This window comes from Cervus elaphus, chromosome 25, assembly GCF_910594005.1.
Source record: "Cervus elaphus chromosome 25, mCerEla1.1, whole genome shotgun sequence".
NCBI classification, from domain to species: domain Eukaryota; kingdom Metazoa; phylum Chordata; class Mammalia; order Artiodactyla; family Cervidae; genus Cervus; species Cervus elaphus.
In genome coordinates, this window is record NC_057839.1 from 40,513,174 (window position 1) to 40,529,416 (window position 16,243).

The 16,243-nt window shown below is 39.5% G+C and overlaps 1 protein-coding gene across 6 annotated transcripts in view; it reads right to left on the reverse strand.

The window, feature by feature from the left end:
- Positions 1-16,243, reverse strand: part of SPEF2 (sperm flagellar 2) — a 187,736-nt gene that overhangs the window by 97,039 nt on the left and 74,454 nt on the right. For all 6 annotated transcript variants that reach the window (XR_006337807.1, XM_043887575.1, XM_043887577.1 and 3 more), the window contains 4 exons: positions 15,961-16,217; positions 10,942-11,050; positions 9,633-9,790; positions 2,688-2,855 (listed from right to left, as the gene is read on the reverse strand). Coding sequence is in view for 5 of the 6 variants with exons in the window: in XM_043887575.1 (XP_043743510.1) it covers positions 2,688-2,855; positions 9,633-9,790; positions 10,942-11,050; positions 15,961-16,217 (692 nt within the window). In the remaining variant the exon portion in view is untranslated. The remainder of the gene's footprint in view (positions 1-2,687; positions 2,856-9,632; positions 9,791-10,941; positions 11,051-15,960; positions 16,218-16,243) is intronic.

Below are 16,243 nucleotides of genomic sequence, written 5' to 3' on the forward strand. Positions count from 1 at the left end.
GATTCAGCCAATGAAAAGCCATGGACTCATGGGGGTACTATGGACCTTCCAACTTCCTTTTCCCTCTATAGAAGCATTCTCCTTCCCTTGTCATACGAGGACTTATATAGGGCTTGCCATAGTTGCAGACCCTGCATTATCATTCCCTGCTAATTCTGAATAAACCCATCTTCACTGGAGAAATATCTGACACTCTATTCATTTCAGGTCAACAAACCCATAAACAGTGTAAAGCTGTCAGTTCAGTTCAGTTCAGTCGCTCAGTCGTGTCCGATTCTTTGGGACCCCCCCATGGACTGCAGCACGCCAGGCTTTCCTGTTCATCACCAGCTCCTGGAACTGACTCAAAATCATGTCCATTGAGTTGGTGATGCCATCCAACCATCTCATCCACTATCATCCCCTTCTCCTCCTGCCTTCAATCTTTCCCAGCATGAGGGTCTTTTCCAATGAGTCAGCGGCCAAAGTATTGGAGTTTCAGCTCCAGCATCAGTCCTTCCAATGAATATTCAGGACTGATTTCCTTTAGGATGGACTGGTTCTATCTCTTTGAAGTCCAAGGGACTCTCAAGAGTCTTCTCCAACACCACAGTTCACAAGCATCAATTTTTAGGCACTCAGCTTTCTTTATAGTCCAACTCTCACATCCATACATGTCTACTGGAAAAACCATAGCTTTGACTAGACAGACCTTTGTTGACAAAGTAATGTCTCTGCTTTTTAACATGCTGTCTAGGTTGGTCATAGCTTTTCTTCCAAGGAGCAAGTATCTTTTAATTTCTTGGCTGCAGTCACCATCTGCAGTGATTCTGGAGCCCCCCGAAAATAGTCTCTGTTTCCACTCTAGAACTGTATTTGAGCAAAATGACCTTTAGTACTCAGTGTACAATGCTTCCTTCTTTACCCCACTTCCACCTTGGCTTTTTTTTTTAGTAAATCATTTATCTTTTCTTCTCAACTTTTAAAGAAAATTGAAATTGGATGTTCGCTTTGGGCTTGTTCAGAAGCCTCTGGCTTTCAGTTCTGAAAATGTGTTCTTTTGAAAAACACTAAATTTTTTAATATAAATATAAATAAACCCACTGGGAACTTCCCTCCATAAAACCACTTATCCCACCTTCCCTGAGGTGTAAGGGCAGTGTGCCCTGTGCTGTGGTCTCATCAGTGTCTACTAGCACTGAGATCTCACAGTGATGCCTTGTGGTTGGAAGGCAGTAATTAGGCCTCTGGTGGTGAACCCTTCTGTGCATTTTAAAAGCTCAGGCAGTAGCCCTGCCCTTGCTGGAAGAAGGAGACAGATACAACCACTCTTTGAAGCAACAACAGCTTTATTATTCCTCCAAATGCACAGTATTCAACTATACAATTTTAAATTCACAAGCAAACTTCAGAAACTTAGGAGACTGCTAGAGATTGGTTTCAGGGAATGGCTCCAGTACATAGATACCCCTGGTCATGAGGCTGAGGTGAAGAAAGGGAGGGAAGGCCATGGTCTTGGGTTTGAGGCCTGGGTGGACAATGCCAGGCTCCCTTGAGCCTCTGTGGAAATTGTCTTTCCCAGTTAAATAGCATTTTTAAGGTTTCCATTAGTCCTCCAGACCTCTGTTTTGCTTTTTAAAGGGAAAAAGTATGTATGTTTAATTAAATGCTTTGTGCTTTATTGTTCATATGATAAAAACATTTTTGGGTATTTTGTCTTTAGTTAAGTCCCATTTTGTGGAATATAATGATCTTCAGCAGACCATAATAAATGTTATTAAAGTTTTCAGATTTATTTGTTTAATATAAGCAAACTTAATTTTGAAAAATCAGACCCATCTCTGATCTCCATGAAGAAGAAAGATTATAGCCTTTAAAAATGCAATCATGACACAATAACAAGCAAACCTAGGTAGACTTGTGTCACTGCACAGCTGACCACTTACAAAGCCGAAACCAGAAACTAAAGTCACGTTTGCTTCATATACACAGCACTAAGTCGATCCTGTCATGCTCCCAGTATCATACATTTCAACAGTTGAGCATTTCCCTTTTGTCATTATATATTCTATCACTTCATGGTCCATAGTGGTTAAGGATACAGAAAGAACTTAAGCTAAAAAATAGTCTCTATATAAACTATCCATGTATGCTATGTGTTATAAAGATACAAGTTTACTGAGATGTCGGGAGCTTGTTTCTGGCCTTTTATAATTGCATAGCACAAAAGAATAACAGTTACATATATATTCCAGTCTCTAATGGATGCTGTTGATTTTTTCCCTTATTCTTGTGGGCAACTGGTTATGTTCTCATTTTGGTAAGGAGGTCTCACTCTTCATAAACTCAACTTTACCGCTCCAGCAAACAGAAGTCTGTGCCCTTGATCTGCTCTATGCTCCTTATGGTTATTCTCTCTGTGCCTCCCCTTCTCTCATCCATGTTCTTATTCTAATCATGCCCAGTAGATCTGGGCATGAGGTTGCCCACACGGAGGGATCCCACATGGTCAGGTACTTGTGCTTTGGGACATCAGCTACTGCTGCCTCTCCACTTCATCTGAGCAGACAGCTTCCTTTCACATGACTGACGCTGTTGAAAGCCTGAACCTACTGATAGATAAATGGACTGGTACTATCGTTTACAATTCCTTTCTAAGTGAAAATGAGAAACTGGTAGACAGGGGTAGCAATCACTCTGTCAGTCACCTGATGCTTGCTTTCCTTTTGCAGCGGGAGTTTTGGACCGCTCCTGTGGAAGGTGGACGTCCTTCTCTTTTTCCGGTTCCGGAGGGGGAGGAGGAGGTGGGGACATCTTCTCAGTCAGGGAAACTTCTTCTTTTCTCTCAGCTTCCTTTTCTTCTAATTTCTTTTTCACTTCAAGCAGGATGATAAGAATGGATCTTTATTAGCAACTCCAGACACCTACTATTTCACGTGAACTAAGGTAAACCTAACTTAACATAAAATTGCTCTCATTACTCTCTGAATTAAGGCTAAATTCATGTTTTAAATTATCCAGTCCTTAAAGCTGACATTTGAAGTCATCTCTATCTGGTTAGAAATACCATTACCCCTGCCTCTGATGGAGATGGGGAGGGGGGGGGAGGGGGTGTGGGGGGTGTGTGTGTGTGTGTCTATAGCAGGTAGACGATTTGATGAGAGGATGCCAACTATAAAACTAACAATCTAGAATTAGCTAATAAACTGGGAGAGGAAAGTAAAGAATTACGTCAAATTTTCTAGTGGATAAACGAGGTGAAAAAAGCCTAAAGAGAAGATAAAGAGCAATATGACAGAAGAGGTGGAGATCGGGAGGACATAGAAGGGAAAAGAAATGCATGCGGCACTAACTTCTAGGGGTAAATACATATAAAGCATTTAGAATGGTGCTTAGTACTCAAATAAGGCTTAATAGAATTCATCCATTCATACACTAGCTAGTTATTCAATCTCAGTTGTGCCCTGAAGGAAAGGAAGCCTTACAACAATAAGATAAAACTATGCCAATACTGTGGGCTTTCCAGGTGGCACTGGTGGTAAAGAACCCATCTGCCAATGTAGGAGACATAAAAGACACAGGTTCAGTCCCTGGGTAGGGAAGCTCCCCTGGAGGAGGGCATGGCAACCCAGTCAGTATTCTTGCCAGGAGAATCCCACGGACAGAGGAGCCTGGTAAGCTATGGTCCATAGGTTCTCAAAGAGTTGGACACAACTGAAGGGACTGAGCATGCATGCGTGCCAATGCCATCAAGAGGTAAAACTATAGCAATACTGTAAATAATAATAATAGTAATACAAACAATGCTAGGCACAGTTGTGGCTGCCAGAGATACAAAAGTAAAACAAAAGAGAAAAATCACTGCCTTGTGAAGCTTGCAAACCATAAACATGATGAATAAAGTAAGTCATGTAAGAAGCTGGAAGGTGGTAAGTGCTCTATAGAAAATATGCAGAGCAGAGGGAAGGGCGTCAGGAGTGCTGTGGGGCAGCTTCCACAGTTTGTTTCAATGGCGTGCTTTGCAGGATAGACCCACTGAGAAGGTGGCAACTGAGCAAAGACTTGAAGAGATTGAGGGAGTGTGCATTCCAGGCAGAGGAGACCGCTCTGGGGTCCTGAGGGGGTGTTTCTAGATTGTCTAGGGTCCTATAACTGTTAGGGCCCTTTGCCCTTCTGGATTCAGGCTTACCTTACCCAGCGTGCCCTTCCTACCCTCCCTGACTTCCCAGTGCTCCACCCTGGAAATGGCCACAACTTTACCCCTGTACCAATGGCAGTGAATACCTGCACCCTTGTATGGCTATTTCTCCCATTGCCCTCAGATCATTCTTTTCAACTTGGCAAGATAAGGAGGATTTGTTTTATTGGATTTTTTTCAAACTGGAAATTAATATCTTTTCTGATTATGAAAGTAATATACAATTATTGCCTTTAAAATTTCAACAGTGTAGATAAATAAGCTGAAAGAGAAATTTCTTGTTAATTCTCTTCGTCCTCCTTCTTCCCCCCTCATCAAAGACTGTATTATTGTTAAAAAGAAAACCATAAGCCCAAAATGGCATCACTTGTGCTAAATAAATAAAGTCCATGATACCAAACCTGTGCTACCTGCCTCAGCTGCAGTTTCTACCTTCCACAGAAGTATAATTTTAATCAATCAGTTTGGAATTTTCTGGTTGGCACCAATGAGATGATCTGTCATGTGGGCCCTCTCTATATCACCTCCCTTCTATATCAAAGAAGAGGAGTCAATCTGCATGGCAAAGACCCTTGCAGTTCCCTTCCCCCAAAAGATGTCCTGGCCCAAAATAACCATTTTTTCCCCCTTTTGCTAAAGACTTCCCTGTTCCACCCTCGTGTCTATGAAAACTTCTACTTTTTACTTCCCTTCAGAGTGTCTTCTAGTTGTTAGATGGGACACTGTTTGGTGAGGAATAGTTGAATAAAGCCAGTTAGAACTTCAGATTTACTGGGTTGAATTTTGTTTTTTTATTAGCATATATACTGTCACTATTTTCTGTGCACATACATTTAATAATTGCTGCTGTTGTTTTAATCCCTTAGTCATGTCTGACTCTGTTGCCCACCAGGCTCCTCTGTCCATGGGATTTACCAAGCAGGAATACTGGAGGGGGTTGCCTCCAGGGAATCTTCCCAACCCAGGGACAGAACCCATGTCTCCTGCATAGAGAGATTCTATACCACTGAGCCACCTGGCAAGCTCAAATTTAATAATAGATACACTTTTAAAAACAAAAAAGGGACAATTTAAATATAACCTGATTTTTCCCACTTAACAGTATATTATGATTATTTTAAAACAGCAGACTATTCATAGAAGTACCATCTCCTTTTATTTTTTGTTTTTAACTTAATCAGGATGTTTAGTACAGAGCACTGGACTAGGTGAATGTTTATTATTTTAATGACAAAATATTTGTTAAAAATAATTAATGGATTGGAATGTAAATCTTAGATAAGTGGCAGTGGAGACTGTTCACATGATAAGTGACCGGGATAGAAAATGAGTCTGATAGCCGGCACAAACACTGATTCAAATCTGTAGATGTTTGAAGCTACAGTTCAGTTCAGTTCAGTCGCTCAGTCATGTCTGACTCTTTGCAACCCCATGGACTGCAGTATGCCAGGCCTTACTGTCCATCACCAACTCCTGGAGCCTACTCAAACTCATGATGAGTTTGATGCCATCCAACCATCTCATCCTCTGTTGTCCCCTTCTCCTCTTGCCTTCAATCTTTCCCAGGATCAGAGTCTTTTCAAATGAGTCAGTTCTTCACATAAGGTGGCCAAAGGATTGGAGTTTCAGTTTCAGCATCAGTCCTTCCAATGAATATTCAGGACTGATTTCCTTTAAGACAGACTGGTTCTATCTCCTTGCAGTCCAAGGGACTCTCAAGAGTCTTCTCCAACACCACAGTTCAAAAGCCTCAATTCTTTGGCGCTAAGCTTTCTTTATAGTTCAACTGTCACATCTATACAAGACTACTGGAAAAACCATAGCCTTGACTAGATGAACCTTTGTTGGCAAAGTAATGCCTCTGCTTCTTAATATGCTGTCTAGGTTGGTCATAACTTTTCTTCCAAGAATTAAGCGTCTTTTAATTTCATGGCTGCAGTCACCATCTGCAGTGATTTTTGAGCCCAAAAAAATAAAGTCTGACCCCCCCAAAATAAAAACTATTTCCACTGTTTCCCCATCTATTTGCCATGAAGTGATGGGACCAGATGCCATGATCTTAGTTTTCTGAATGCTGAGCTTTAAACCAAATTTTTCACTCTCCTCTTTCACTTTCATCAAAAGTCCCTTTAGTTTTTCTTTGCTTTCTGCCATAAGGGTGGTGTCATCTGCATATCTGAGGTTATTGATATTTCTTCTGGCAATCTTGATTCCACTTTGTGCTTCATCCAGCCCAGCGTTTAGCATGATGTACTCTGCATATAAGTTAAATAAGCACGGTGACAATATACACCCTTGACGTACTCCTTTCCCGATTTGGAACCAGTGTGTTGCTCCAGGTCCAGTTCTAACTGTTGCTTCCTGACCTGCATACATATTTCTCAAGAGGCAGGTCAGGTGGTCTGATAATCCCATCTCTTTCAGGTTTTTCCACAGTTTGTTGTGATCCACACAGTCAAAGGTTTTGGCATAGTCAATAAAGCAGAAATAGATGTTTTTCTGGAACTCTCTTGCTTTTTCAATAATCCATCGGATGTTGGCAATTTGACTTCTGGTTCCTCTGCCTTTTCTAAAACCAGCTTGAATGTCTGGAAGTTCACGGTTTACCTACTGTTGAAGCCTGGCTTGGAGAATTTTGAGCATTACTTTACTAGCGTGTGAGATGAGTGCAATTGTGCAGTAGTTTGAAAATTCTTTGGCATTGCCTTTCTTTGGGATTGAAACGAAAACTGACCTTTTCCAGTCCTGTGGTCACTGCTGAGTTTTCGAAATTGGCTGGCATATTGAGAGCAGCACTTTCACAGCATCATCTTTTAAGATTCAAAATAGTTCATCTGGAATTGTATCACCTCCACTAGCTTTGTTCATAGTGATGCTTCCTAAGGCCCACTTGACTTTGCATTCCAGGATGTCTGGCTCTAGGTGAGTGATCACAGCATTGTGGTTATCTGGGTCATGAAGATCTTTTTTATATAGTTCTTCTGTGTATTCTTGTCACCTCTTCTTAGTATCTTCTGCTTCTGTTAGGTCCATACCATTTCTGTCCTTTATTGAGCCCATCTTTGCATGAAATGTCCCCTTGGTATCTCTAATTTTCTTGAAGAGATCTCTAGTCTTTCCCATTCTGTTGTTCTCCTCTATTTCTTTGCACTGATCACTGAGGAAGGCTTTCTTATCTCTCCTTGCTGTTCTTTGGAACTCTGCATTCAAATGGGTATATCTTTCCTTTTCTCCTTTGCTTTTCGCTTCTCTTCTTTTCACAGCTATTTGTAAGGACTCCTCAGACAGCCATTTTGCTTCTTTGCATTTCTTTTTTTTGGGGATGGTCTTGCTCCCTGTCTCCTGTACAATGTCATAAACCTCTGTCCATAGTTCATCACGTACTCTGTCTATAAGATCTAATCCCTTGAATCTACTTCTCACTTCCACTGTATAATTGTAAGGGATTTGATTTAGGTCATACCTGAATGGTCTAGTGGTTTTCCCTACTTTCTACAATTTAAGTCTGAATTTTGCAGTAAGGTGTTCATGATTAGAGCCACAGTCAGGTCCCGGTCTTGTTTTTGCTGACTGTATAGAGCTTCTCCATCTTTGGCTGCAAAGACTATAAGCAATCTGATTTTGGCATTGACCATCTGGTGATGTCCACGTGTAGAGTTTTCTCTTGTGTTGTTGGAAGACGGTGTTTGCTATGACCACTGTGCTCTCTTGGCAAAACTCTGTTAGCCTTTGCCCTGCTTCATTCTGTATGCCAAGGCCAAAGTTGCCTGTTACTCCAGATGTTTCTTGAGTTCCTACTTTAGAATTCTAGTCCCCTATAATGAAAAGGACATCTTTTTGGGTATTAGTTCTAGAAGGTCTTGTAGGTCTTCATAGAACCGATGAACTTCAGCTTCTTCAGCATTACTGGTCAGGGCAGAGACTTGGATTACTGTGATATTAAATGGTTTGCTTTGGAAATGAACAGAGATCATTCTGTCATTTTTGAGATAGCATCCAAGTGCTGCATTTCTGAATCTTTTTTGACTATGATGTCTACTCCATTTCTTCTAAGGGATTCTTGCCCACAGTAGTAGATATAATGGTCATCTGATTTAAATTCACCCATTCCAGTCCATTTTAGTTCATTGATTGCTAAAATGTCAACATTCACTCTTGCCACCTCCTGTTTGACCACTTCCAATTTCCCTTGATTCATGGATATAACATTCCTGGTTCCCATGCAGTATTGCTCTTTATAGCATCAGACCTTGTTTCCATCACCAGTCACATCTACAACTGGGTGTTGTTTTTGCTTTGGCTCTGTCTCTTCTTTCTGGAGTTATTTCTCCACTGATCTCCAGTAGCATATTGGGCATGTACTGACCTGGGGAGTTCATCTTTCAGTGTCCTATCTTTTTGCTTTTTCATACTGTTCATGGGGTTCTCAAGGCAAGGATACTGAAGTGGTTTGCCATTCCCTTCTCTGTGGACCACTTTTTGTCAGAACTCTCCACCATGACCCGACCGTCTTGGGTGGCCCTACATGGCATGGCTCATAGTTTCATTGAGTTAGACAAGACTGTGGTCCATGTGATCAATTGGTTAGTTTTCTGTTATTGTGGTTTTCAGTCTGTCTGCCTTCTGATGGAGAAGGATATGAGGCTTATGGAAGCTTCCTCATGGGAGAGACTGAGGGGGAAACTGGGCCTTGTTGATGGGTGGGGCCATGCTCAGTAAATCATTAATCCAATTTTCTGTTGATGGGTGGAGATATGTTCCCTTCCTGCTATTTACCTGGGGCCAAACTATGGTGGAGGTCATGCAGATAAAGGTGACCTCCTTTAAAAGATTCCATGCATGTACTGCTACGCTCATTGTCCCCAACCCAGCATCAGGCCACCACTGACCCACGGCTCTACTGGAGACTCCTGGACACTCCCAGGCAAGTCTGGGTCAGACTTGTTGAAGCTACAACCTAGATTCAATTTGTTTTTGCTTTTCAATCTCAACTCTAGAGGTTACCTTCCTCCTCTCAGCCTAATTTCTGACTGTCAAAATAACATGTTAAGCCTTTTATATAATATATTTGCTTTGTATGAAAGTTTCACATGGATGTTTTAGGGGAGTGGACATTTAGATGTGGAAGCTTGTCTTTCTAAGTGTGAACTCCTGGGGTTTCCAAGGTGATTGCGGCTTACACTTATGCACTATTTTGGTGTCAGTTCACTGATAAATCATAGAAGTTAGGTCACAAATCTGGGGATGAGAGAAAGCATTCTACCAAGGCAGTTTTAGAACCTTTGTGATAGTTAATTTTGACCACTTTTTATTATACCAAGAAATTATACTTGTCAGTGTAGTCAGGGATGACTGATAAACAAAAGGGTAACATTTCATTTCTTCCTAAGCTCATCAAAACCACACATTACATTTTTGCTACATAAACTCAAAATTATAAAAGAATTGTAATTACCTTTATTTTCTTTCTTCATTAGTTCAGTCATAAACATTTCCTTTACTTTTTGGCACAGTGACTGTTTATCTACTTCAGCATTGATTTTTATCAAAATGTTTTCTGGCTCTGTAAACCACTGCTCCAATGAAGGCCAGTTGTCAAGGAAGCCTACAATTCTGCAAAACCCAAATATTATATGAATATAATATAATGAATTACATGAATATCACATACTGAATATGTGAATATCACATATTGAATATATCATATATATCACATATGAATATCATATACTGATTGAAATGTTGGAGTAACAATAAGCATGATTTATCTGATGTACATGATGAAAAAACCAGCTGCCAACATATCTGAAAAAAGCAATTTTAAGAAGTCTACAGGCAATGAAATACATCCACTTTAAAGAAAACATCAGTTAATGCCAACTAGCCATATGTTTTGAGGTATAGGAGAGAGTAAGAGAAGATTTGGAAATTCTACCATTTCAAACCTTTGATGTGGGTTTAGTTTTCTAAATGAAGTTCTAAGGAACCATCACCTGTACTCATAGTAGACTGAGTACCCTTCTGCTGGCAGCTATAGCCTGAGCCACATAAGTTATCTACTTTTTCATAGATAGAGAAGTTCAAGAGACCCTTGAGTAAGTGTCGGTGGTGGTGGTTTAGTCAGTCACTAGGTCATATATGACTCTTGTGACCCAGTGGACTGTAGCCTGCCAGACTCCTCTGTCCATGGGAATTTGCTTTACTCAAACATACTCTTGGAATGAGTTTTGTCCTCTGAGAGTAGATAGGCTTCATGAATCAAATTCCTCTTTGTTGCCTCAACTCATGTTTTCAGAGTTCTCAAGTTTTCAAAATATTGTTTAATTTTGTTTAATTTTTCTTTCCAATGAGCAAACTGCATACAACCAAAAGAATGCTTATTAGCATAATTTCATTTTAGTTTTAGAACTACACTCTATAATCTGATGCCTAGATCTTTCAAATTCCAAGATCTTTATTGGCATTTGTTGAAAGAGAGCTGAATTAGGATTCTCTCTAATGAACTTGTAAGTTCATGTAGCCATAAAGGGTAATGTTGCTTGGTTTAATTCTTTTTTTCTGTGACTATGATGACTTATACTCTGAATATAAAAGCTAGCACAGAAATATTTCACTCAATATCAAAGCTACTTCGTTTTGTTTTACCTATAAAACAGTGAATGCTAGGAAATACATTTTCCCCCTAGATCTGATGATTCTAAAGTGACTAGTTGCCAGTTTGTTCACAGGGCAAGAAACAAGAAGACAATGAGTTTTAAACTAACCTGTGCTGTATTTGATCTCTTAAATTCTGGTCCTCATCTGTACCTTTGTTTTTAGCCGCTACACGCTGATTGATATCTTCATGAGGAGCGTCACTTGAAAATGCTTCAGCTGTGATATTGAAATTACTTAATTAGACAATCCGCTACACCAATCAAAGTTGCAGTAGCACTGCCAAAATATACTGATACAAAAAAGCCAAATGAATATGGTCTTCCTCTTTGGTTCAATATTAATTAAAATGTTTAACAAAAGACTGAAAAAGTAAAGCATAGTTTGGGGGTCAGAATTCAAATTTCCCTTAGAAATTAGGAGAAAGAGGTAAAATACAACATTGAAGAGGAGCTCTAGTTTCAAGGTAGAGCATCTTGGGATTGACCATGAAGAGAAGGTACTGAGAAATGATGGTTTGTCATAAATAACAAACAAGGAAACAATTAGAAAATCAACACCATGATGTAAAAATTAAGAATGAAATAACAGGGTAACCATAAAGTCAAATATGCAAGTTATTTGTCAATATTATATTAGAACACAGTAATTTATCTTTCTAGACTTTATGGTTTTTCCCGGTAGAAGAGACAGAAAGGAACATACCACAGGAAACTGAAGTCAAAACCAATTCCAGCTCCTCTGATTGAGTCCTAGCCAGGATTAAGGAACAATGTCCAGAATACTTATGAATTTAGAATAAATGGAAAATCATGAAGAGGGAAAGAAAGCCTTGAACTAGATTAAAAGGAATTAGATTACTCAGTTAATGCAAGAGAACACTGAAGAGGAAATTAATAGCGCTCAGAAAGATGAAGGCCCCTCATAGGATACAGCAATCAATTGTTCTCCATCTATATTTGTGATAGAAAAAGAGGAAATTAGTTCAGAAAACAGAATATGCTTTTAGGTTATTCAGAAAACTCAAAGACGCTGATGACAATGAGTGATGGAAGAAGACTGTGGGAACTATCATGAACCATTCCATGGTCACTAGCTCATTTTTGTCAAGGACTTCAGAACATGTATCAGCATTCTTCTCTTCCCAAACTGCACCCAGGCTTTGGTTCCTTCCTCTTCTCTCCACTTCACTAACATGGCCACATCTTGGATTTTTTGATCACCTTGAAGTGCTCCATCTCTGGAATGGCCCCATCTCTACAATAGTAATGATCTATACCCTTATCATTTATCCTGCCAGCATGCCTCTAGAGTTGATCAATCTCTATGACCCATCCCCCTAAATTTGTACATCGTTTTCCCCAAATTGACAAGCATTATCCTGACTTGACTATTATTTTAGCAAACCTGAGTTGCATGATTGAACATTTCAACTTTTCTCCCTCATCTGACAACTTCAGTTTATATCCTTCTGCTGCATCAGCCTTAGATGATATCCATCTCTCTTTTTGACTTATAACCTCACTGACTCTCTGGCTCAAAAATCAGCTGAGCGCTTTCATATAAGTGTACCCTTTCCTAAAACAGGGTGGGAGGGAGAGAGAGACAGAGGTAAGAAAGAGAGACAGAGACGGAGAGAAAGAAGGAATACTAAAACAATAATGATAAAAATATTCTGTTTCCATAGTTCTTTCCTTTTGTTCAGAGACAAGTTTCTTGAGAGGTATCTTTACTCACACTGTCCACCTCCTCACCCCCATTCACATTCCGTTCCGTAGCAATCCATCCTTCCCTGTCCCCCACTCCATTGAAACAGCTCCCCTTCTGGTTATCAAAGACATCAATTCAATGGAAATGTTTCCGTCTTTGTCTTACTTGATTTATAGGTAAAATTTAGCACACAGTTCTTAAATGTTTTTACACATACAGTCAGCCCTCCATATCAGTGGAGTCAACCAACCACAGATTGAAAATATTTGGGAAAATAAGCCCAGAAAGGGCCCCAAAGCAAAACTTGATTCTTCCAGGTGCTGGCAAGTATTTATATAGCAGTCACATTGTATTAGGTATTATAAGTAATCTAGAGATGATTTAAAGTATACAGGAGGATGTGCACAGGTTATATGCAAATATCATATCATTTTATATAAGGGACTTGTGCATCCTTGGATTTTGGTTGCTCCGTTGTATCTGTTTGTGACCCCATGGGCTGTAGCCTGCCATACTCCTCTGTTCATGGGAATTCTCCAGGCAGGAATACTGGAGTGGGTTGCCATGCCCTCCTCTTGGTATCCAAAGGGGTTCTGGAATTAATCCCCTGTGAATACTAAGGGAAGACTATATTACATTATTTTATATCCACAACAAAACTTGTAAAGTAGGATTGTGATTCTAAAATTGGCCCCAAATGGCATAGTTTATAAATGAAAGAAAAAGCATTTGATTCCAGTTATCTCACTCCAAGTTCTGAATTTCTTTTTAAATTTTCAAACTGCTTATTGAACCACACCTTCCAAAAAGAATGCATACGTGAATATACAGCTCAGTGGCTTCCCAAACTGAAAATAGCATAAATAGCACCGATATCAAGAAATAAACATTATCAACCCTTATCATATCTGGAAAGCAAGTTGGATTGCTCTGAGTTGTGGGCCCTGTTCTGCCAATAAACAGCCATGGATTGGCAATATTCTTCACCAACCCTCAGATATCCTTCAACAAGAATAGGAAGTTAGCTGACCAATCATCACTACTGTCAGTATAGTCCCTACTTCCTTGTGTGGAGAGAAGTAAATTCTCCCTTTTGGAATTCGATGGACAGCATTCAGTGTAAAGTACTGTGCTCAAGAGCTGAAGTAGTATCTAATGGTTTTGTCCTTTTATTTAAATACAGTGAAAGGAAGATCTCAAAATTATACAAACTCAAAATAAGGAAGAGTCAAGTGCTCATGCTTTAAATGTCCACCTATAAATATAGGAGGAAATGATTCCCTAAGTCTCTCTTAGCCACAAATGTCATTATATTAGTTGCAACAGCAAACATATTGTACATATACAATGTACAATAACATCATCTAATTCTTTAATTAATGAGGGAATCAGCAAGATATTACAACTAGTTCAAATGAAAATCTGAATAAGAGACATATTCACAGACAGGAATGATAAAATAGATGATAATAGATGAAAAAACTATTTCATCTATTTCAACTATGAAAAAACTGGTTACTATGTATGGAACAATGTCATACTTGAAATTATCTTTTTTAGCATGCAGAAATTATCTTAATTGAATAAAATTCATTTGTATGTCTATAGACAAGAATCATTTGAATTACTATCAATTTTCTACAATTTATGGTTATAGAAGAGATGAGTTAAGCCAATGAAAGGTACAGAATCCTATGAAACCAAATACTCCAAGGGGTCCCATAGACAATACTCAGTCTTCTATTGAAAGAATATCCAATAATATTTTGTTCATTTCAAAGTCTTCCACTATTTTTCCTGATGTGTTTCCTGATGTCCTGCCCCTATTGTTCCTGATGCATGTACCAGATTCTATACTAAGTGTTTAACATTTATCTCATTTAATATATGTGAGACAATAAGAAATATATATTTGGTCTTTGTCTCCTGACACAGAGCTTTGAAAACCCTTGTAATTTCCTATAGTGGTAAGAGGAGGGTTTTTATGTTATCATTATTTTTCATAATAAGCCTCTTTCAACCTTATCTGAGTTTATGCCAAAGAGGTGACTCTTGGGAGGGTGGAGCCCTTCTGCCTGAGCAACCAACTGACCACAGAGCTAGAACTTTCAGTCCTACCCCCAGGTCTCTAGGGTTGGGAAGAGGCTAGAGACTGATCACCAATGCTCAATCATACCTACATAATGGAACTCCCATAAAAACTCTAAAGAAGGTGTTCAGAGAGCTCGTGGGTTTGTGAATGCATCCATGTGCTAGGAGTGTGTTACACACCAGGCTCCACGGGGTAGGGGCCTGAGCTTGGAATTCTTCCAGACTCTGCCCTGTGTGCCCCTTCAGCTGGCTGTTCATTTGTATCTTCTATGTCAGTCTTTGCAATAAAACAGTAATATTAAGCAGAATGCTTCCCTGAGTTCTGTGAGTCATCACAGATAATTATAGATAATCTATCAAACCTGAGGTGGGGTCATGGAAACCCCTAATTTATAGTCAAGTCAGACAGAAGTGTGGATAACCTGGGGATCCACTGCATTGAGGCAGACATCTGAAGTGGGAAGAAGTCTTTTGGGACTGAGCCAACTGAAAATCTGTGAGAACTCTGGGAAGTTACTGCCAGGATTGAATTAAATTCTAGGACACCCACTTGGTGTTTATTAAGAACTGAAGAACTGGGTGGTATGGAAAACCCATACACCTTTGGTGTCAGAAGTGTTGTGAGTAATGAAACAGTTTTCCTTTAATTATCCAGTAATAATGCAACGAGCCATTCTATTATATATATTGTGAGATGGAGGTTAAGAAGAAAGAAAGAATTAGCTTTCCAAAGGTCAAATGCCTAATAACTTGCAAAGCTAAGAATGTGTGCTTTTACTCGTAACTACTTAATTTATGGAATAAAGTGATATTTTCATCTCAACAATGAAAAGTAGTTAAACCATGAATCTTGGCAAGACTATTTGACCTCATGATGTAAGGACTTGAGTCAACTGATAACTGCTCCTCAGTTAATACACAATCCAAGGGAAGGATGTTAGCAATCCTTGCTTGTAGCCCCAGTGTGGTTCATGAACTTCACTAGAGTAACACACCAAGATACACAAAGTAGCCATAAGAAGCTTCTTCATTCATGCAAGTCTCAAAGAGGGCACCTCAGGGCCAGGTGAGCTGCCAAGCTGATGGAAGGGTTGAAGGAGATGCTTGCAGTCCCCATGGAATTCTCTACTAGCTTCAGGTTTGGGCTAGAGTGCTGAATACAGACAGAGCAGGAGGCAACTAAGCTGTGTTAGGTAATTCTTTGGAAGTCTGAAATGGATTCTTTATTATCCACTGACAGTTGTAGATGGGCATATTCACCATTTCAAAGAAAAATAAAGAACTGTGAATTACATAAAAGGACATTTTTAGAAAGGTGTACAGCTTACCCATGATGTCATTCATGCGATTCAGTGAGGAATTATCTGAAATGTCTAATAACATGACAAAATCAAATGCAGAAGGGGGGCGAGGCACTTCTTTGGAAGCTGTAGGGTCAACAGCTAATGTGGATGTTTGTGATTTCTTTCCCTGCAGTTCTATGAGGCTTCTGTTGTAGCCTGTGAGTGCTTCCTCCAGAAGTTCTGCTTGGTTTAATGTCATTGGAAAGCCATCCAGGATCCAGCCTTTATGTATAGGTATCTGACTAAATTAAACAAAGGACAAATAATT